We start from the raw sequence: 23,075 nt of genomic DNA, 5'->3' as shown, positions 1-23,075 counted from the left end.
TAAACCTTCATTATGTTACACCATAATTTAAAAAAATTAAGTCAAAAACAGATGTGCCCTTGGGGAAGGCACCAAGCTGAGACCAGGCACTTAACCACAAAAAGAGAGCGAGAACTGGAGTGCAAGTTGCTCTGGAAGCTTGGTGTGCCTGTTGGTGGCGAGCTCAAGAGCATCATTATCAAGGCCCGAAAGCAGACACAGTATGCCTCAGGGACCATTTAACACACAGGCCTATGTGGCCCATGCCCAAGGGCCCTGTACAAATATGAGTACCCTGGCAAAACTCAACATAATGCAGAAAACTGCATACAGCTACTGGAACAAACTATTCTAGCATTTAAAAATACTGTCGGAAGGGGAACATAGGAACAGGAGTAGGCCATTTAGCCCCTTGAGCCTGTTGTGCCATTCAATGAGATCAAGGCTGCTCTGTGACCTAACTCCATATACCCGCCATTGCCCCACATCCCTTAATGTCTTCGGTTAACAGAAAGCTATTAATCTTAGGTTTAAAATTAACAATTGATCTAGCATCAAGTGCCATTTGCAGAAGAGAGTTCCAAACTTCTACCACCCTTTGCGGGAAGAAGTGTTTCCGAACTTCATTCCTGAAAGGTTTGCCTCTAATTTTTAGGCTATGTCCTCCAGTTCTAGGTGATGGGAGGAAGCAGAGTCAACAGATTTGTTACAATATAAATACTAGGGGGTCATTGTGCAGCGAGGGAGTGTGGTGTGCGGAGGGGCCTGAATGGACTTTGTGCCCAGGGTCCCAAAATTCTTTATCTGGCTCTGGTCTGCCCTTTTAGTTCGGAAATGTTTGTAAAACAAACAGAGCTAAGAGAGCAAAATTAAGCCCAACATACATATGTGGGCAAACAAAGGAAAGGAAAGTAGTGGGATAGTGACTGGAAAACACAGGATAAAAAGCATAAAATGAGAGGGAAAAAATCATTGAGAAAAGAACAAAATAGAAAAGGATCAAGTTAATGCAGAAGGCAAAAGGAAATTTTAAATTAAATTACCAAGAAGCTCATCCATCAACTTCAACTTTAGCCAGAAAACACGAAATGTGCAGACTAATGGCGAGCAATCACACTTCGGAAATAATGCTTTTAACAATTCCATTTTTGAGGTACCTGATAGTCTGGGAAGCCAGTGATGAGAATTCTGGGAAGCCTGTGATGAGAATTCAACACACCAGTAATCATTAATGTCTAGCTACAAGGTACAGCCTTTCAGGTATTGGTTCACTAATATTATATTGCTCTCAATTATTCAACACTCCTGAAAACTTGTGAAATTCCCAGCTTCCGATACCAGTATTTAGCAAAATCCAGCCATAAAACACAAGTTCTTGACATAATGGTCACGTGTACAGATGATTAAATTCTGAATTGCTGATTCTGACTTCTGTACCTTAAGAGAAATTCTATGACAGAAATGATCTAACCAAGGCCCCCGACCCCACCCCCCCCCAAAAAAATTACTGATTTGGAGGCTTTAAGCTAGAGTGAACAACCATTCATGTCCTGCTGTTTGCCCAAACTGGGCAATTTTAACAGGCAAGTCTAGAGAAATCAAAATAGCTCTTGCAATAATTACAGCCTTCATGTACAACACCCCCAATTGACAGCAAAACTGTCGACCTAGCTGAATGGAGGAGGTTTGCTTGGTTGTCTGTTGGCCCCTATCACGGGTCAACAGCGTTAGATAGATACTAATTTATTGGCAATTACCCTGATGCACTTTATTGCTGGAATCCTTTGTGATACAGTCCTCATCTTTCTTCTGATTTTCAGTTGCAAATAGATTATAATGTAACTATAGCTCAGGTGAATAAAGCTCTTGAGATTGTGACACTGAGCTCTATGAAACAAAGAAAGAAGACGCCCACATTAAATCAGCTGGTTTTGAATAATTATACTTTGCTTCAATGCCGCTGTAGTAGCACTTCATTCTGAAGAGGCTTTAAGCGTAAACAAGTGCCTTGGAAAACTATTCGTATGTAGTGCCATTTGCTAAATATCATCATCTGGCAGAGCTTTGTTCACAACCCAAAATTTCTGGCACCAATACAATACAAACAACAAATAGCGATTCATTTTGTGGGGAAGAAAGGAGGTTAACCATTACCCACAAACAGAGAAAGAGGGGAAAGAGGGTGAAAAGAGTACAAGGGTGAAGGGGAAAGAGAGAGGGGGAGAGGAAAAGAGAGAGCCCGAGGGGAAAGGGAGTGGGAAGGGGAAAAAGGGAGGGAGAAGTCAAAAAGAGGGGATGGGGAAAGAGGGAGGGAGAGGGGAAGAGGGAGAGGGAGGGAGAAGGGAGCGAATGGGACAAGAGAGGGAGAGAACGAGAGAGAGAGGGGAGGGAGGGAGGGAGGGAGGGGGGAGGAAGGGGAGATGGACAAGAGAGGGGATGGGGAGGAGGAAAGGGAGGGGGGAGGAAAGGGAGGGGGGAGGAAGAAAGGGAGGGGGAGAGGAGGGAGGTGAGAGGAGGGGAAGGAGGGAGGAAGGGGAGGGGGGAAGGGGAAGGGTGAGGGGGAAGGGGAAGGGGGAAAGGGGAGGGGGGAAGGGGAGCGGGGGGAAGGGGAGAAGGGGAGGGGGGAAGGGGGGAAGGGGAGAAGGGGAGGGGGGAAGGGGAGGAGGAGGGAGGGGGAGAGGGGAGGAGGAGGAGGGAGCGGAGGGGAAAGGAGGAGAGGGGAGGGACGGGGAAGGGGAAGGAGGGATGGTGGCGGGGGGCGGGGGGCAGGTGGGAGGAGGGGGAAAAGAAGGGGAAGGGCGGAGGAAGGGAAAGGGGGGAGGAAGGGAAAGGGGGGAGGAAGGGAAAGGGGGGAGGAAGGGAAAGGGGGGAGGAAGGGAAAGGGGGGAGGAAGGGGAAGGGGGGAGGAAGGGAAAGGGGGGAGGAAGGGAAAGGGGGGAGGAAGGGAAAGGGGGGAAGGGGGGAGGGGAGGGGAAGGGGCGCGGGGAGGCGTCGCGGGGACTGGGGGCCTCGCGGGGAGGGGGGTTGCGGGGAGAGGAAGGGTAGAGGGGGAGGGGAAGGGTAGAGGGGGAGGGGAAGGTGAGACAGAGAGGAAGGGGAGGGGGGGAAGGGGAGGGGGGAGAAGGGGAGGGGGGAGAAGGGGAGGAAGGGGAGGGGGGAGAAGGGGAGGAAGGGGAGGGGGGGAAGGGGAGGGGGGGGAAGGGGAGGGGGGGGAAGGGGAGGGGGGGAAGGAAGGGGAGGGGGGGAAGGGGAGGGGGGGAAGGGGAGGGGGGGAAGGGGAGGGGGGGAAGGGGAGGGGGGGAAGGGGAGGGGGGGAAGGGGAGGGGGGGAAGGGTGGGGGGGAGGGGAAGGGTAGAGGGGGAGGGGAAGGTGAGACGGAGAGGAAGGGGAGGGGGGGAAGGGGAGGGGGGAAGCGGAGGGGGGAAGCGGAGGGGGGGAAGGGGAGGGGGGAAGGGGAGGGGGGAAGGGGAGGGGGGGAAGCGGAGGGGGGGAAGCGGAGGGGGGGAAGCGGAGGGGGGGAAGCGGAGGGGGGGAAGCGGAGGGGGGGTAGCGGAGGGGGGGAAGCGGAGGGGGGGAAGCGGAGGGGCGGAAGCGGAGGGGGGGAAGCGGAGGGGGGAAGCGGAGGGGGGAAGCGGAGGGGGGGAAGCGGAGGGGGGGAAGCGGAGGGGGGGAAGCGGAGGGGGGGAAGCGGAGGGGGGGAAGCGGAGGGGGGGAAGCGGAGGGGGAAAGGGGAGGGGGGGGAAGGGGAGGGGGGGGAAGGGGAAGGGTAGAGGGGGAGGGGAAGGGTAGAGGGGGAGGGGAAGGGTAGAGGGGGAGGGGAAGGGTAGAGGGGGAGGGGAAGGTGAGACGGAGAGGAAGAGGGATGGGGTTTGAATGGGTGAAGGAGAAAGAAAAATGAGGAAAAGATAGAAAAATACTTTAACAGCCAGTGAATGCAAAGGCAGTGAATTGTGGCAAAGCTCAGTCAGCATGTCAAACTAAGCTTTGGTCAAATTCCATAAATCATTAGTGAGTACAGTAGCTACATTCAGTTAGTGTCCCAATATGTTGTGCAGTAGAGTTGGTAGGATGAACAAACCACTTCCCATAAGGTGGGTTCCGTCAAATCGGGAGGGTGCCAGAGAATCTCAAACAGAGGGCTAGTCATCCCATACCAGTTCTCCATAACCTCTTTCTGTTGTTTACACATTACTGAAAGACTTGGGAGTATGCTGCCTGTCTGCCCCCTCAACATGTGAACGGCATTTTATACTGCTGCATGGAATTAAGCTCCTAAAAGGTGGGAACGGGAAAAACTGTTTTTTTTTTAACATTACCAATTTTTTCCCCTCCTGATTCGTTGCTGGTGTACAGTTCCACATACTGTGGTGTCTCACGCGTGTTAATCTTATTCATGTATAATCTTCAACAGTGTCAGATGGCTATTGAACTGCAGGGGCATCACAACTAAGCCCAATTTTGTCCTCACCAAAGAAGTCTACACATGTGCATTTCCAGCAGGGATCTCTGGATATCAATCAGGAGCAGCAACCTTAACTAATTTTCCCCTCCCTGACCCAGTGACACAGGCAAATTGGAGTGCCAGAGAGGCGTCATTTTGTTTATTAAATGGACAAAAAAAATAAACATTTGCAGTGACATCAATGGACCCGGAGGTGTCAGTAGATGACGCACCTTCCTTCTGAGTGTAATTGAAGGTTTCACAAACATACTCAGATAGATCCAGTGATGTCATGCTAAATAGGCTTAAGTTTTTGCAAAAGTATCAAAAATGTTGAAGTTTTTTTTAAGTTGGAGAACTATAAACTTATTTTTCTACATTTCCTTTTTATATTAATTTCCCTTTTTAAAAAAGCAATCTTCCTGGAAACCTGCTTCAACACCACCACTAATTCTCGTGTCTCCTGGAGGTGTGGCTGATCATCTCATTTCTCTTCCTTCCTTCCCTGTGAGGAAGTGTCTAGCTTCATCTCAATGGCAGCACAGTTGGGACTGTGCTTGAAAGCACCTCCTTCCCAAGGCAGCGTGTCAGAGCCCCAATGTGTTGTGTCACCCAGTCTTGCATTATTGTTAAATAAATTATAAAACTGCTAATAGGAGTTTGCAGAAATTCACGAGAGACTGAAAAGGCTGAATGAATCCCAGGTGAGCAGAGATTTCCAGAGCTATGGAACAGTTTTCCAACTGATCTTTGAATTTATTTTTGCTAAAACTTTGTTTACCTATGTGATAGAGTCCAATCCAGTCTGTGGGGTCCACCTCTTCTTTAATATCCCAGTAGATAATCAGATTCTGTGCTTGTCCAAGTGTGTACTCATACATGCTAGCCGTCAAGCTGGAGCGACTGTCCGAAGTCACCAAATCTGTGTCACTGTTGGCCCTGTGGAAATTCAAGCTCTCTGACCTGGCGCTCTGAGAAGCCAGGCTCTGCAAGTTTTCAGGGCTCAGGGTGTAGCGAAGCTGAGGGTTCCTGCGTCGTCCAAAAGACACATGTTCCCTGGCGGAGCCCGCCATTTTGGCTGTGCCTTGTCGTCAACTCCTCTACGTTTAAAATCTGTGCAGGAAGAAAAACAAACGATCAGTGGGTTCTGTTACATGAAAGAGGTCAGTCAAGTGAACAAGGTTAGGAATTTGTACCCTTAACTGGCTTTGGCAAATAGGCTTCTATCTATCTGGTTAAACCACATGCACATTATGAAAAAGCTAACTAATGGCTTTTAATATTAACTGTCGAGGAAAGTAAAGGAACGCAAGTCAATTGAAGCTTTCTCTTACAAAATGTGTGGCTGTGCCAGTTTACAAGTACAGCTGGCACACACCACAGTGTACTGAGTGCTTCTTTTTAATGGCACAAATACAGATTCCTGGCAGTGCAATATTCAACAAATTACAAATGCCAACAAAACTAAAGAGAGACAATTCACCCAGTCACAAAATGCTCTGATGTTTGAGGAATTCTACTCTCTAAAGCCTTTCCAAATGCAGTAAATGTCTCTCATTGGGAATATACCAGAGCAATAAGTGTTTATCAACTCCTTTCACACCAAAACAGGTTACTTCAATACAAGCAATTTACCAAATTTTCACAAAAGAAAACATTTTCAGATATTCACTGCACAAAGTATAGCCTTCAACGAGTGTTATACATAAAATAAAACCCCTGGCTAAAAGCTTCAACAAAAGCACTGATTGCAAACACAAAAAGGAACCAATCCCCTCTCTGGCCTTTTGAGAGAGACCTGGGTTTGAATCCAGACTTCTATGAACGGATGAAACTCTTTGCTCTCCAATGCCTGCAATTAACCCAAATGAAAACTCACTGGGTAATCGCAATCCTGTTTCTAATGGGAGTAAATCACAGAATAAAACTACCCCTAATCTTGCACTAATTGGCATTTTCATTCAGAGAGACCACAAGGAAGGCTGGTGTGAAAAATGTAAATGTTATAACTGATGCAATTGGGAGTCCTCTTCCATGACTGGTACCTGCGGCACATTAGTTGCTTTTATATTGGCTTTATGTGCTCTAGTGCCACGGTCTAACAGCATGCGAATCTTGTGTAAATGCTAACAACCCCAAGGTATCATCGAATCACAGAATCTTATCGCACCGAAGGAGGCCACCGTGGCTGTGCTGGTAAATTTACTAGTTTTATTGAAGCTGGTCACCAAGACCAGGGTCATCCCAATGGCTGGGAAATCTGGTACATTTACCAGAGGGATACTTTGAGATCTGTGTGCTGAAGACCAGCAGCACTAGCAAAGCATGAAACAAATCTCATTGAAATTTTCAAGACCGAGATCGATAGATTTTTGTTGGTTTTAAGGGTATAAAGGGATACGGATCAAAGGCGAGTAAACGGAGTTGAGGTACAGGTCAGCCATGATCTGAGTGAATGACAGAACAGACTCGAGGGGCTGAATGGCCTACTCCTGTTCCTATGTTTCAATATAAAAGCCAAGTACAGTTGGGGGGGAAGCACAGGTAACTGAAATCTGCATCCAACCTATGCTATCTCACTTGAAGGTCTTCGATGTTTAGACTGGATACAGAAAATGGACGAGTGTTCCATTCCATAGCAACGTATCCTGCAACTTTAGTGCAAAAGTTCGCAAAACAAAAAATGCTTGATGACGAGGGATGGTTTCCACAAAGAACATCCTTGCATTTAATGAGGTTTTTTTTAATATTTGAAAAACATTAACAAAAGAACTTTAAAAGATTTTAAAATTCTCATCCTTGTTTTCAAATCCCTCCATGGCCTTGCCCTTCCCTATCTCTGTAATCTCCTCCAGCCCTACAACCAATGTTCCCTGTAAGCGGCGCTCTGTTCTGCACGGCCTGTTTCTTTTAATGCGCGGTCCCTTTACATTTCTGTGCATGCGCGGTATTTACAATGTAAAAGCCGGCGAGCGGCCTGCGTGGGACCTTTCAGATTACTGCGCGGCCGCGGCAGCGCATGCACCTTAGCGGGAACATTGCCCACAAACCTCCAAGATATCAGCACTCCTTCAATCCTGATTTCAATCGCTCTACCATTGGTGGCCGTGCCTTTAGCTGCCAAGGCCCGAAGCTCTGGAATTCCTTCCATAAACCTCTCCGCCTCTCTTTCCACCTTTAAGGCGCTCCTTAAAACCTACCTCTTTGACCAAGCTCTGCCCTAATATCTCCTTATGTGGTTCGGTGTCAAATTTTATTTGATAATGCTCCTCTGAGCACCTTGGGACATTTTACTATGTTAAAGGCACTATATAAATACAAGTTGTTGTTGTTAATAGTTGATTTGCACAAAAATTGTGATAATGCCAGTGCAGACAGCATGTATGAACCAATGAAAGACATCATGCAGTGACTTGGTTCTACTGCTGGTGTTTGATGACACAATAGACAGTAATCATGGAGGTATTTCTATCTTGTGCTTAACCCATTGATACCTTTTAAAGGCAGCCAACTCCTTGACTGCAAACATGAAGATGAGCAAGCCACCAGAACTTCATGGGTTCAACAATCTGAGTGCACAGCCAGCTAGCATTCTTCCCTTTCTCTCAAAGCATCATTTAATATTTTTGACTTCAATTGATTTTGATTTCAATCTATTCACAATTGTCTCTACAATCTATTCTACTGGATTCTAACAGGCAAAGGTTGTTACAAAATTCCAAAAGCTCAAACTCCCCAAAATGAACTACCCATTTTCAGTATGGTTTTATTCACTTTTAGATTCCAAAAAGATTTGTTTAGTTCAGTTAGTCAAGTACAGCAATGTTATTCAGCTAATGGAACAATAAATATTCCCACTGCAAAATGTTACAAAACATTTTAAAACTTTCACACTGAGTTTTCCTGTTACCACATTTCAACAGACAGAAAGCCAACCAACTCGACTGGTTATATCGGTCAGCCTTAATCAAAGAAAATATGCAGTCATTCTTCTCACAGATGTGTTGTATTAGGCCCCGACAAAAATACTTGATTTGTGCAACAGGTTTATGCAAAATTCAGTTTCCGCTCGTCTATCAAATAGGTTAGAGTTTTAGGTCTTAGAAGAATTAACTTTAGTTAGTCCTTAGCCACTAGTTCCTGAATTTTACCTATGTCGGGAGTGCGTTAACACTCCACACAAGCAAAGAAAGTAGTCCAGTGCACCGATTGTTTCTGCCAATATCCTTCGCTGCTATCTCAGGGTCTTGGTGCCCATCGCTTTTCTTGATGGCAACTCAATGATGCAGATCATTGATCTGCTCTATTGCAGACAGCTAATGTAAATCTGCTTCTCCAATAGTGACCAAATGGTACGAAGTATTGGTACGACCAGTGGAGCAGCACATTGCTGCACGTCCCTTTTACCCAATGTCGTGGTGTGTTGATTTGTGTCCTTTCTTAGCAAAGGGTTATTGAACTGGTGTAAATTGGTACATTAAAACAGTGACTACACTTCTAAAGTACTTCAATGCTGTAAAGCACTTTGGGACGTCCCGAGGTTGTGAATGGCGCTAAAGTATAAATTGCAAGTCTTTTCTAAATCTCATGTGTATTAACAGGCAACTGTTAGACAAACACTGATGGATATTTCCTTCACTGGCAGAAGTCTGATGGTCACTGCCAGGATGTAACCAATGGAACAACATTTTAGTAGCCCAGTGGCACTAATGTCATGAGTTGTATTTGTATCTGTGAGTCTCCAGGTTTAATTGACCATATTACGTATCTCTTACAAGTAACAAATTTGCAAAGCAGTGCAAGTTTGTCACAATGCAGTGGGGAAAAAATTGTGACAACATTAGAACTACTGGAAAATCAGGCCTTTGGTTTGTCCAGTTTACTCATTTTTATTAAAAATGCACACTTAAATGTGCCCTTACAGTGAGGCAGCATAGTGTACAATACACGGTGTCACTGAATATGGGATACACCACACAATCCCAAACTCAGCAAGTTCTACATTAACAATAGGTTTCCACAATGATAGTTGCTATTGATAAAGCAAGTAATCTCAAATTCATTTAAATAAATAGCATACATTATTTTAAAAAAAACAACAAATGCCACAAATGTTCATCAGCTAGCAATCTAATTTTGGGGGTTCAAAAAAAAAACCACAGCAAATGTTATCCTCATACACAATGTCATCTCAATCACTATTATCTACACAAAGGACTGCCTCTCGAGCCACATTTATATTCCACCCTACCCTGCCGCCACCCACCGCCCCCCCACTCCAACATAGAAAACCATAAAACAGAATTCATGTTTTAAGAAGATGACTTCATTCCAATGTGCCCCACAGTTTTCTCAGATACTCACATCTCCTGCACGTACACTGGAACTGCAATGCACATTCCCTGTAAATACTCCTTTGAAAATGTTGTCATAGTAAATACAGCACACATATGGGTCGCACAAACATTGATTTGCTAGGTATTTTCTGTGTGTGGTGGAAATTTTTTTCTTACAAACACTTATACAGATGTCAAGTTAATTAAAAATCACCATGGGGAATTGCTGAAATCCAAAGCTGTATTCAGCTTGGAATGCTGTGGGCTTCAGACATTCATGAAGTTCTCCAGAGACCAGGCAATTTTTAAATTAGGTCGAGATCTACACAGTCAGCAAAACAGCCTGCTGCATTACTGGATTCACACTGAGCGGCAGTAGCCCTACTTAGTGACCAACCTACTTAGTGATCCACCCACTTAGTATTTTAGGTCAGAAATTGACAATGTCAGCCCTCACATGCACTGCCTGCAGAAGCTCCACAAGTAGGCTTGCAACATTCTAGCTAAATAACATTTGGTAAATTGCTAGGGAACACACAAATCACAGCTCCTTACTTTTTTGGTATTAAAATTGCTAGGTTTTATTGTAAATACTGTAAATTGAACGATGCAGTTCTTTTTTTTTTTAAAAGCGGATACTAAATTACTTGGGTAAAATTTTTTATCTATCAGAAACACGAGACACAAAAATGTCATTCATGTCATGAAAGTATCACTCGTAGACTTTAAATTTCATCACATTGCCTAACTGGCTCATGATATATAATAACCAGCAGTCTCCTACAGCTATCAACAATCACCCTTTCAGTAAGCAACCTCAATAAGCATAGGCTTCACAACAGTTGGTCTGTTTGATAACATTAAAAAGTTTTAATAGTTCCCAAAGAGCAAACTGTGCTGTCACCTCTTCACCAACACTAAAAATGCAACAAGTAGTTAAGGTACTGGTGAGTCGAGCTCTGGCCACACATGTGTAAACACAATGCACAGGGATTCTGCCACTGCCATTTACACTTTATCTGGAGTCATCTTTTGTTTAACTTGTCCCATTAACATCTCCTTTTGCCTTGCACCATCATCCCTTTTGTCTCTTAATCTCTCCTGCCTTCCATCCTATCACAGACCTTCCCTTTTGTTCTTTTTCCCCCTCCCCACTCTCCCTGCCCCTACACTTGCTTAAGAAACCTGTTCCATCTCCAACTTTTTCCAGTTCTGACAAAGGGTCATCGACCTGAAACGTTAACTCTGTTTCTCTCTCCACAGATGCTGCTTGACCTGCTGAGTATTTCCAGCATTTTCTGTTTTTATTTCAGATTTCCAGCATCCACAGTATTTTGCTTTTGCGCAGAGCTCTACTTTGCCTGGCCAGAGAGAAATGCAGAGCTGGTAATATTGTGGGGGACTACGGTCTCCCGCGTAAAGAAATAGGCAACACAGCGAGCTACAAGAAATAGGTCTTTACTCCAACTCTCACAATACAGTACTGAATTCGTGAAGCCCGCGAACCTGTGATGACTCACGGATTAGTCACCTGCTGGAACCTGATTGGTTTTCCTTCTCTCAGCAGCAGGCAAGTCTGAACGTGCCTTATTCCTCTCAGCTTGCAACTGTCTTGCGGGGGGAGGGGAATACAGCAGTTAAAAGGGGATTATACAGGTTTATCTACATACACACAGTGTTTCCCCAATGTGACAACGCCACATACGCCCCCCCAGAATCCTCGTTAACTGTAAAAGTCAGTCTCTGCGGAGGTTTGACCAAGCGGCCGTAGCGGCTGTAGTAGCCATCTGGCGTGAGGAGGGCTGTCTGGGAGGTCGGCCGGTTGGTTCGTCGGCTGGTCTGGCGGCTGGTCTGCCGGTGGGCTGGCTGGACGGGCTGCCGGCGAAGGTGGGGCGGCGGCCAGGAAGTAAGGTACTGGCGTGTCTTGGTCCTCTTGTGGGGCCGCCGCCAACGCGGGAGGTCTGCCCCGCCGTGGGGGAAGAGCCGGCCAAAACGGGAAGCTGAGGTCCAGATGCGCTGGTTTGAGGCGGTCTACTGAAATAAGGTCCGGCTTCCCGCCGACGTCGATAAGAAAAAGCTTTGTCCCCCGTCTCCAATACTGGGAAGGGGCCAGTGTATGGTGCCTGCAGCGGGCCTCTGTGCGCATCCCGGCGCACGAAGACGAACTCCGCATGTCGTAAGTCTCGAGGCACGTAGGACGGCTGCGGGCCGTGTTGCGAAGTGGGCACTGGACGGAATTGCTGGGCCGCGTCCTGGTGCAGGGAAAGCTATCTGGCAGCCGACCACGGCTCCGTTGTCAGGGGGAAGTCGTCGCCTGGTACTCTGAGCGGTTGGCCGTAGACCATCTCGGCCGCGGAGGCGCGGAGGTCCTCTTTGGGCACGGTACGCAATCCCAGAAGAACCCAGGGTAGTTTGTCGATCCAGCTGGTGTCGGCCAGGCTGGCGCGGAGGGAGGCTTTCAAAGAAGGATGAAAGCGCTCGCAGAGCCCGTTGGCCTGCGGGTGGTAGGCTGTTGTCCTGTGCAACTTGGTGCCGAGGCCGGCGATGATGGCATTCCACAAGTGGGAGGTGAACTGGGGGCCTCTGTCCGAGGATATGTCGGTCGGCACGCCGAACCGGGCCACCCATGTCGAGACGAATGCTCGCGCGACATCGGTCGTGGTGGTGGAGGCGAGGGGAACCACCTCGGGCCATCTAGTGGTGCGGTCGACAATCGTGAGCAGGTGTGTAAAACCGTGCGACGGCGGCAAGGGGCCTACCAGATCGACGTGGACGTGGTCGAAACGCCTCTCGGGCACCGGGAAACACTCCAATGGCGCCTTGGTGTGCTGCTGGACCTTAGCGCGCTGACACGGCACACATGTGTTGGTCCAGTCTCTCACATCCTTGTGGAGTCCAGGCCAGACGAACTTGGCGGACATAAGTTTCTGAGACGCACGCATCCCTGGATGTGAGAGGCCGTGGATGATGTCGAAAACTCGCTTGCGCCAGGCGGATGGAACGACCGGCCTAGGCGAGGGGACTGAGACGTCGCACAGGAGGGTTGTGCCGGCTGCGTGGAAGTGGGTGTCAGCCAGGGTGAGGCTGGTAGTTGACGTCCTGAGGGCCTGGATCTCCGCGTCGGCAGCCTGGTCTCGCGCCATGCTGGCGTAGTCAACGCCCAGGTGCACTGCGTGGAGCGAGGGTCTTGAGAGGCAGTCGGCCACCAAATTGTCCTTGCCAGCGACATGGCGGATGTCCGTGGTGAACTCCGAGATGAAGTTGAGTTGGCGCTGTTGGCGCGCAGACCAGGGTTCAGTTACTTTGGCCATGGCGAAAGTGAGCGGCTTGTGGTCCACGAATGCGGTGAACGGCCAGCCTTCCAAAAGGAAACGGAAGTGCCGGATTGCCAGGAACAGGGCCAGGAGCTCTCTGTCGAACGTGCTGTAGGCCTGCTTGTTCTTGCGCAGCTGTCGGCTGAAAAATACCAGTGGCTGCCACGCGCCTTCGACCCACTGCTGCTGGACGGCGCCGACGGCGTAATCCGAGACATCCGTGGTGAGGGCGGTCTTGGCGCCCGGGATGGGGTGGGCCAATAGTGTGGCGTTGGCCAAGGCGCTTTTGGTCTGGTGGAAGGCTGTCGCCATCTCACTGGACCAGGTGAGTTGCTCTTTGCCCGTTTTGCCCCTGGTGGCTTCGTAGAGGGGGCGCATGAGTGCGGCGGCCTTGGGCACGAACCAGTGATAGAAATTGACCATCCCCAAAAATTCCTGCAGCGCCTTAACCGAGGTGGGCTGGGGAAAGTCCGCCACCGCCTGCACCTTGGAAGGTAGAGGAATGGCTCCCCTTGGCGAGATTCTGTGGCCGAGAAAGTCAATTTGGGCTGCTCCGAACTGGCATTTGGCCGGGTTGACGATTAGCCCGTGTTGGCTGAGGCGCTGGAAAAGGGAGCGCAAATGCGTGATGTGCTCGGCCTTGCTGGTGCTGGCCACGAGGATATCGTCCAGATAGACGAACAGGAAGCTCAGGTCCCGTAGGACGGAGTCCATGAGCCGTTGGAAGGCCTGTGCGGCGTTCTTAAGCCCGAAGAGCATGCGCAGGAACTCGAACAGTCCGAAGGGGGTGATGACCGCCGTCTTCTGGACGTCTGCGTGGTGGACGGGGACCTGATGGTAGCCGCGAATCAGGTCGACCTTGGAAAAGACGGACTTTCCTGCTAGATGCGCCGAGAAGTCTTGGATGTGCGGAATGGGGTATCTATCGGGCGTGGTGGCGTTGTTGAGCCGTCTGTAGTCGCCGCAGGGGCGTCAGCCACCGCCTGGCTTGGGCACAATGTGGAGGGGGGACGACCAAGGGCTGTTCGAGCGGCGGATGATGCCCAGTTTTTCCATCGTGGCGAATTCTTCCTTGGCCACCGCCATCTTGGCTGGGTCCAGGCGTCTGGCTCGAGCGAACACTGGTGGTCCCGTAGTGGCGATGTGATGCTCGACCCCATGCTTGGCTGCTGCGGCTGAGGAGGTCGGTTGTGTAAGCCTCGGGAAATCTGCGAGTAGGCGGGCGTAGTCGTCATGCGCCGGGGCGGAGCAGGACCCGACGAGGGCCGGGCTGTTGCTCTGCTGGCAGGCCAGTGAAGGGGAAGTTGCTGCGTCGATCAGGCGCCTGTCGCGGACGTCGACCAGGAGTCCGTGGGCGCAAAGAAAATCGGCGCCCAGCAAAGGATGTGCCACCGAGGCCGTCACGAAATCCCACGTAAATCGCTGGCCGTTGAAACAAACCTCGGCCCGTCGCTTTCCGAAAGTAGCGATGGCTGCGCCATTTGCCGCCACGAGGGGTGGGCCGCTGCGGCCTGCCTGGATGTCGAGCTGGGAGGCAGGAATTATGCTGCATTGGGCTCCGGTGTCGCAAAGGAATCTGCGCCCTGAAAGAGAGTCGGTTATGTACAGCAGTTTACCTGCGGTGCCGATGGCCATCGTGGCGGCGGGGGTGCGGTCGAGCGGGCCTAGGCGGCGGCGCGGAGCTGGTGCGTTGGGCCGCACGGCCATCTTGGTTTGATCGAAAGAGCAGGGTGCTCTGCAGCATTGGGCCTTGTGGCCGAAACGCGTGTGGTAGTAGCATAGTTCTGCGGCCTGGCGTGGCGGCGCGCGCTCGGTGGTGTCGGGGAGCCTCGCGGCTGCACAGCCGAGTTGGGCGACGGCGAAAACTTTGTCCGCGGCGGCTGCCAGTTGTACGCAGTCTGTGATCGGGGACCCCGCGAGGGCAGTCTGTACCTGCTGAGGAAGCAGGCTGAGGAAAAGGGCCCGAAACAAGAAGCACTGCGGTTCAGAGCCCAGGAGCGCAAGCATCCGGCTCATCAACTGGGTCGGGGTAGAATCGCCGAGGCCTGGTAGTGAGAGAAGCCTGCGGGCCCTCTCCTCCTTGGACAGGCCGTAAGCCTGCAGCAAGCAGCCCTTAATGGTTGAGTACTTGCCGGTCTGTGGTGGGTTCCCCAGCAGGTCGAGAACTTCAGCGGCGGTAGAGCTTGCTAGTGCTGAGACTACGTGGAGGTACCTTTCTTCCTCATCTTGAACCCTGCAAAGGGTGAATTGGGTCACCGAGTGCGTGAACCAAGCTGGTGCTTGGTGTTCCCAGAAGGTGGGGAGCTTCAAGGACGCAGCGCCAGCCGACATCAGGCTGCTGCTGGTTGCCATCGGGTCGTTGCTGGCCTCTGTAGGGCTGCGTGAGTCGGGGGCTTCGGCCGCCGACATTCGGGGTCACCAATGTGGGGGACTACGGTCTCCCGTGTAAAGAAATAGGCAACACAGCGGGCTACAAGAAATAGGTCTTTACTCCAACTCTCACAATGCAGTACTGAATTCGTGAAGCCCGTGAACCTGTGATGACTCACGGATTAGTCACCTGCTGGAACCTGATTGGTTTTCCTTCTCTCAGCAGCAGGCAAGTCTGAACGTGCCTTATTCCTCTCAGCTTGCAACTGTCTTGCGGGGGGAGAGGAATACAGTAGTTAAAAGGGGATTATACAGGTTTATCTACATACACACAGTGTTTCCCCAATGTGGCAACGCCACAATATAATAATTTTGCTCCAAGCAAGTTATAGTCTCAATTTTTTTTATTTGCTCATATATCAAAGTAGGTGCCAAATGCTATGTTTGCAAAGAGCAACATATGCATCACTTTCCTTGAGGAGAGGACACATCAACTGTACAGGGCACAGAGCTTTCACTATGGTAAGAGACCCTCAAGTACAAGGCAGTGAAGATGGCACTTGTGGGTAACAAGACCCCTCATAGCAACCCCACAGCATACTTGAATAGAAAGGGTTTGCACTCAAGTAATGTCCAACTGGTATCTGACAATAGAAACAATGGTTTTCATCTCATTGGTCATTATCCAGGAAGCATTATGCAGCAATCCACAGTGGCCACATTTTTAGAAAGAGAACAAACACCAGAGAGAAGATGCCATCTCATCAATTTTACACTGCTCGCCCAAGTGTGCTGTGGGTCAAGCTCTCTGGGTATAATTTTGATGCGCTAGTAGCCTTTTCAACTTGGGATGAGCGACTTCCAGCACAAAATTCAGTACATGAAGGCAACACTGCTCCCTTTGATGCAGATAGGTTGAAGGTCCTGCTGCAGGAATTGCACCGCTACGTGGGGCTGAAGGCCACCCTTCCGTTAAAGGCAGAAGCCGGCATGCATGAAAGGAGGTTGCTGACTGAAGGAGGTCAATACTGCCCCAGAGTGTCAGCCTAGATTTGTGTACTCAAGTCCCTGGAGTTTGACTTGGCCACAACCTCTAATACAATAGCAAAATACTGTTGTTGTTGAACCCACAACCTTCTGATTCAGAGGCGAGGGTTCGACCAACTGAGCCATAGCTGACAGTTAAGGGGCTGATTGATACTTAAATTGCATGCTAGCACTCATTAAAGAGGGAAAGTGCAGTTGAGGTAGAAGATCAACCACGATCTTATTGAATGGCAAAGCAGGCTCGAGGGCCGAATGGCCTACTCCTGCTCCTATTTCTTATGTCCTTATATTACCTTTCACTGTTCACTTGCTGCTGGAGCTTTGAAGAGAGCTTTTGAAACACATCGGGAGACTTTCTGGACACTTTGTCAAGACTTCACCAACACTCTATCAACATTTATTCTGGAAATTCTCTGAGAACTTCACCTAAAAAGAGTAAGTGCTGTGCTACTCACCTTATAGGAGTCACCAGAAGAAAGGGAGTGCTTGGTCATGGGCATTTTGTTAGGGGTCCACCTTGGTCTGGATGAGGAATGTGAGGAGGACATGAGGCCAGGCAGAGCAGCACCAGCTGCTGGGGCGAGGAGAGGGACAGGAGGGCGAGGTGGACTCCTTCCCCCTTGTGGGTACAGGTCATCCCACTTCCTCTGGACCTCCTCCACCAGGACCTCCAGTGCTGCATCCAAGAATCTGTGCGCCCTCTCCCTCAGTCCCTGAGCCATCCTGAAATGTGCCATTGTGTGTCAGCCAGCCCACTCCACACCTTCAGTGGAAGTAGGTGAGTTGAGCCCACATGTACTGCTCCACGAAAATTGCGTCTAATCAGCGCTTGAGTGCTAAACCTGCAGGTGTCTCTGTTTTAGCGCCTCCACGCAAGTTCAAATTATGATAGTCAGCAATTAGGGCCAAAATTGCCTGCTAAAACCAGGCACAGCCGGCAGTCATTGCTCATCCCTAGTTGCCCTGCGGTGGTGGTGGGCCTTCTTCTCAAACCATTGCAGTCCATATGTTGAAGGTGCTCCCACAATGCTGTTAGATAAGGAGTTCCAGGATTTTGACCCATTGACAATTGGAATAGTCAAATAGGGAGGTGACAAAGGCATGGATGAAAGTTTCAGCAGGAAATGGGCAAAGGTAGGGGCAGAGGTGGGCGATGTTATGGAGGTGCATGTAGATGGTCTTGGTGGCGGATAGGATATGGGATTGGAAGCTCAGCTCAGGGTCGAATTGGACGCCGAGTTTGCAAACAGTCTGGTTCAGCCTGAGACAGTGGCCGGGGGGGGCGGGGGGAGATGAAGTCAGTGGCTGGAGGGGGGGGATGGAAATCAGTGGCAAGGATATAGAGTTGGTGACAGGGGGCCAAGACAAATGCTTAAGTCTACCGAATGTTCAACTGGAGGAAATTTTGGCTCATCCCAGAATGGATGTCAGGCATGCAGTCAGGACAATATAAGCAGCGAAGGATAGTCAACATTTATCCCTCAAACCAACACAATTAAAATGAAATTAACTGCTCATTTATCTCATTGCTGTTTATAGGATCTTGCTGTGTGCAAATTAATTGCCATGTTTGCCTACACGCGAGTTACTACAATTCAAAAGTAATTCACTGGCTGTGAAGCACTTTGGGATGTCCCAAGGACATGAAAAGTGCGATATAAAAGGCAAGTTCTTGCTTTTCTTTTTAGCGCACATCGACCACACGCCAAAGTGTCACACCTGCCCCATTATTTGTTACACTGGCTTGATTCGCTGAAATATAATTTGCAAAACAAATACACTTAATCAAACGATGCTAATTGCTTGAAATAATATCAAACAGATAGTTCACTGATAGCAAATAACTAACAATAAATGACCAACAATGAGAAGAAAAAGAATCAAAGAAATCACAAAATATTTTTTAAATGCTTTCACTCACCATTTCATCAGCAACCAACAACCCACATTTACATACAGTGCCTTTAATGAAGAAAACAATTCCCAAAGCATTTCAGAGATATAGTCGAGTCTAAAAAAGGATATAGCATTAAAAACAAGGCAAAAAATAATCACAAAAAATATTTACAACTTTCCCTGAAACTCTGTTTTGTTGGAAGTCTGCCAATAAGTTTTGGTCCCATAGGCATAAACTCTCAGAGGCCTGGTGCTTGAGCTTTGCTGCTTTCCTGAAGTTTGCTTTGTACAGCTGGGCCTTCCCGGCTCCGAGTCCTACTACACACCTCGTTCACACAGACCTGCTCAAGTTCTCGCTGTTGAAATTAGCAATGATATGAGTGAGACAAACAAGTCGTAGGTTGTACATATATTCTAAATGAGCTTTCCTGCATCCCAAGAGCAAGGAACACCTGGATCTGCCTCCCAAGGCCAGAAGGAGAAACACCAAGCCCGGCCAGAGAGTGTGCTGACAACTCTGCGCATCACACAGCAAGACACAAAACCAAATTTTAAAAATTTTGTTTTTTGGGGGGAAAAAATGAAAACGGGTAAACTGGCATTGCCTGGAGCATGAACCCAACAATCATGATGTTAACAATTTGTTTAAGCTGGGGGGGGGGGGGGGGGGGGGGGGAGGGGGCGGGGATAAATGAAAAGAATACATCTTTCCTTATAGGGCGGGGTGGGCACAACTGCTCTGTTATAACTACCCACACACAAAGAAACTTGCAGTGGGAAGGGGTGGATCCAGTTGTCGTGGTCCATGTTGGTACAAACGACGTAGATAGGACTAGGAAGCCAGTTCTGTTAAAGGAGTATGAGCAGCTAGGGGTCAAATTAAAAAACAGAACCTCAAGGGTAATAATCTCTGGATTATTACCTGAGCCACGAGCGAATTTGGTTAGGACAAATAAAATTAGAGCGTTAAATGCGTGGCTCAAAGACTGGTGTGCGAGAAATGGGTTTTGCTTCCTGGGACACTGGCACCAGTACTGGGGCAGGAGGGAGCTGTTCCGTTGGGACGGGCTTCACTTGGCCAGTGCTGGGACTAGAGTCCTGGCGGATCATATAACTAGGGCTGTAGAGAGGGCTTTAAACTAACTAGTGGGGGGGGAGGTTCCTAGAGAGCAAATAATAAAAATGACAACAGAGAAGGTCATAGACTTAGGTAGCAGTGGGGAAATTAAAAACCAGAGCGTGTCAGGGAGGGGCAGAAGGTATGGAGTAAAAGGTAAAGTAATAAAAAGGGCAAAAGCAGGAACTAAGTGTCACAAAACATATTTGAAAGTTCTCTATCTGAATGCACGTAGCATTCGTAACAAAATAGACGAGTTAATGGCACAAATAACTACATATGGGTATGATCTTGTGGCCATTACAGAAACATGGCTGCAGGGTGACAATGCCTGGGAATTAAACATACCAGGTTATTTAACAATCAGGAAGGACAGGCAGGAAGGAAGGGGAGGTGGGGTGGCTATGTTAATAAAGGAAGGAATCACTGTAATACAGAGAAATGATATTGGGTCAAAAGATCAGGATAATGAAACAGTTTGGGTGGAGGTAAGGAATAATAAGGGGAAAAAACACTAGTGGGCGTAGTCTATAGGCCTCCGAACAGTTGCAACTCTGTTGGACGGAGTATCAATCAGGAAATAGTTGAGGCTTGTAATAAGGGAACATCTATAATTATGGGGGATTTTAACTATCATATTAATTGGACAAATCAAATTGGGCAGGGCTGCCTTGAGGATGAGTTCATTGAGTGTATTAGGGATGGGTTTCTTGAGCAGTATGTAACTGAACCGACCAGGGGGCAAGCAGCCTTAGATCTGGTCCTGTGTAACGAGACAGGATTAATTAAAAATGTCCTAGTAAAGGATCCCCTTGGAATGAGTGACCATAACATGGTTGAATTCCATATTCAATTAGAGGGTGAGAAGGTTGGATCTCAAACAAGCGTGCTAAGCTTGAATAAAGGAGACTATGAAGGTATGAGAGCGGAATTGAGTAGAGTGGATTGGGAAAATAGATTAAAGGGTAAGACGATACATGATCAGTAGTATACATTTAAGGAGTTATTTTACAACTTCCAAAAAATATATATTCCACTGAGAAGAAAAGGGTGTAAAAGACAGCCATCCGTGGCTAAGTAAAGAAATTAAGGATAGTATTCGACTAAAAACAAGGGCATATAAGGTAGCCAAATCTAGTGGGAGGATAGAGGATTGGGAAAACTTTAAAAGACAGCAAAAAAATAACAAAAAGATTGATTAAGAAAGGGAAGATAGATTATGAAAGTAAATTAGCAAAAAATATAAAAACAGATAGTAAGAGTTTTTATAGTTATAAAGAAAGAAAAAGGGTGGGTGAAGTAAATGTTGGTCCCTTAGAGGATGAGACCGGGAAATTAATGGTGGGAAATATGGAGATGGCAAAAACACAATGAATATTTTATATCAGTCTTTACAGTAGAAGACACTAAGAATAGCCCAACACTGGACAAACAGGGGGCTATAGCAGGGATGGAGCTAAACATGATCAAAATCACTAAGGAAGTGGTACTCGGTAAAATAATGGGACTCAAGGCGGATAAATCACCTGGACCTGATGGCTTACATCCTAGGGTCTTGAGGGAAGTGGCGGTAGGGATTGTGGATGCATTGGTAATAATTTTCCAAAACTCCCTGGACTCAGCAAAGGTCCTGGCAGACTGGAGAACTGCTAATGTAACACCCTTATTTAAAAAAGGCAGTAGACAGAAGGCTGGAAACTATAGACCGGTTAGCCTAACATCTGTGGTAGGTAAAATTTTGCAGTCCATTATTAAGGAGACAGTAACAGGACATTTGGATAATCATAATTTAATAGGACAAAGTCAGCATGGTTTTATGAAGGGGAAGTCATGTTTGACAAATTTGCTGGAGTTCTTTGAGGAAGTAACGTATCGGGTGGATAAAGGGGAACCAGTGGACGTAGTGTATTTAGACTTCCAAAAGGCATTTGACAAGGTGCCACACAAAAGATTATTGCTTAAGATAAAAAATCACGGGATTGGGGGTAATATTCTGGCATGGATAGAGGATTGGCTAGCTAACAGAAGGCAGAGAGTTGGGATAAATGGTTCATTCTCAGACTGGCAATCAGTAACTAGTGGTGTTCCGCAGGGGTCAGTGCTGGGTCCCCAACTCTTTACAATCTATATTAACGATTTGGAGGAGGGGACCGAGTGTAACATATCAAAGTTTGCAGATGATACTAAGATGGGAGGGAAAGTAGTGAGTGAGGAGGACATAAAAAACCTGCAAGGGGACATAGACAGGCTAAGTAAGTGGGCAGAGATTTGGCAGATGGTATACAATACTGGAAAGTGTGAGGTTATGCACTTTGGCAGGAAAAATCGTAGAGCAAGTTATTATCTTAATGGCAAGAAACTGGAAAGTACTGAAGTACAAAGGGATCTGGGGGTCCTGGTGCACGAAACTCAAAAGGTTAGTATGCAGGTGCAGCAAGTGATTAAGAAGGCCAATGGAATGTTGGCTTTCATTGCTAGGGGGATAGAATATAAAAATAGGGAGGTATTGCTTCAGTTGTACAAGGTATTGGTGAGACCGCACCTGGAATACTGCATACAGTTTTGGTGTCCATACTTAAGAAAGGACATACTTGCTCTCAAGTCAGTACAAAGAAGGTTCACTCGGTTAATCCCGGGGATGAGGGGATGGACATATGAGGAGAGGTTGAGTAGATTGGGACTCTACTCATTGGAGTTCAGAAGAATGAGAGGCGATCTTATTGAAACATATAAGATTGTGAAGGGGTTGGATCGGGTGGATGCGGGGAGGATGTTCCCGATGATGGGTGAAACTAGAACTAGGGGGCATAGTCTTAGAATAAGGGGCTGTTCTTTCAAAACTGAGATGAGGAGGAACTACTTCACTCAGAGGGTGGTAGGTCCATGGAATATGCTGCCCCAAAAAGCTGTAGAAGCTACATCATTACATAAATTTAAAACAGAAATAGACAGTTTCCAAGAAGTAAAGGGAATTAAGGGTTACGGGGAGCGGGCAGGAATTTGGACATGAGTCTAGGTTCGGATCGGACATGGCCCTGTGGGTAGCGGAGCGGGCCCAGCGGCCGTGTAGCCTGATCCTGCTCCTATTTCGTGTGTCTAATTCTGTTAGATTCAGGAGATGGTTCTGTGATAGTAGATTGGCGGTTAGGATCAGATCAGCCATGATCTTATTGAATGGCGGAGCAGGCTCAAGGGGCCGACTGGCCTACTCCTGCTCCTATTTCTTATGTTCTTATGTTCTTATTATACTTCTCCCTGCCATCAAATTGGACATCTGACCCCTGCTCATCCCGAAACAAGATCCAGAAGCAAACATCCAATTGAATTTGTAATTTAAAGCCAACTGATCAATCCAAGAAAGCAAAAAGAAAAAAAAGCATTGGATCCCAACTGCGTAGATGCAACACTTAGATTTCCACTCAATCCACATCATCTAAAATTTATGAAAAAGCATTTCTGCTGCAGAGAGTTCAAACATATCAGTGATCATGTGACTGTAAGAAAGACAAAGAGAATTTTTTGAGCAATTACAGATTTAAGCGCAGCCAGAGCCAAATTAAAAAGCCTCGTTTGGT

General features: G+C 47.9%; 1 protein-coding gene across 8 annotated transcripts in view; it reads right to left on the bottom strand.

Moving 5' to 3' along the window:
* LOC147120218 (E3 ubiquitin-protein ligase HECW2-like) overlaps positions 1-23,075 on the bottom strand; it is a 424,776-nt gene that overhangs the window by 280,329 nt on the left and 121,372 nt on the right. For all 8 annotated transcript variants that reach the window (XR_015078143.1, XR_015078142.1, XM_085985833.1 and 5 more), the window contains one exon: positions 5,202-5,533. Coding sequence is in view for 6 of the 8 variants with exons in the window: in XM_085985833.1 (XP_085841959.1) it covers positions 5,202-5,493 (292 nt within the window). In the remaining 2 variants the exon portion in view is untranslated. The remainder of the gene's footprint in view (positions 1-5,201; positions 5,534-23,075) is intronic.

Source organism: Somniosus microcephalus, chromosome 4 (assembly GCF_052327205.1).
Source record: "Somniosus microcephalus isolate GS21.2 chromosome 4, FLI_Smic_1.0, whole genome shotgun sequence".
NCBI classification, from domain to species: domain Eukaryota; kingdom Metazoa; phylum Chordata; class Chondrichthyes; order Squaliformes; family Somniosidae; genus Somniosus; species Somniosus microcephalus.
Note: the sequence above shows the minus strand (reverse complement) of the source record. Positions and strands in the feature narration are given on the sequence as shown.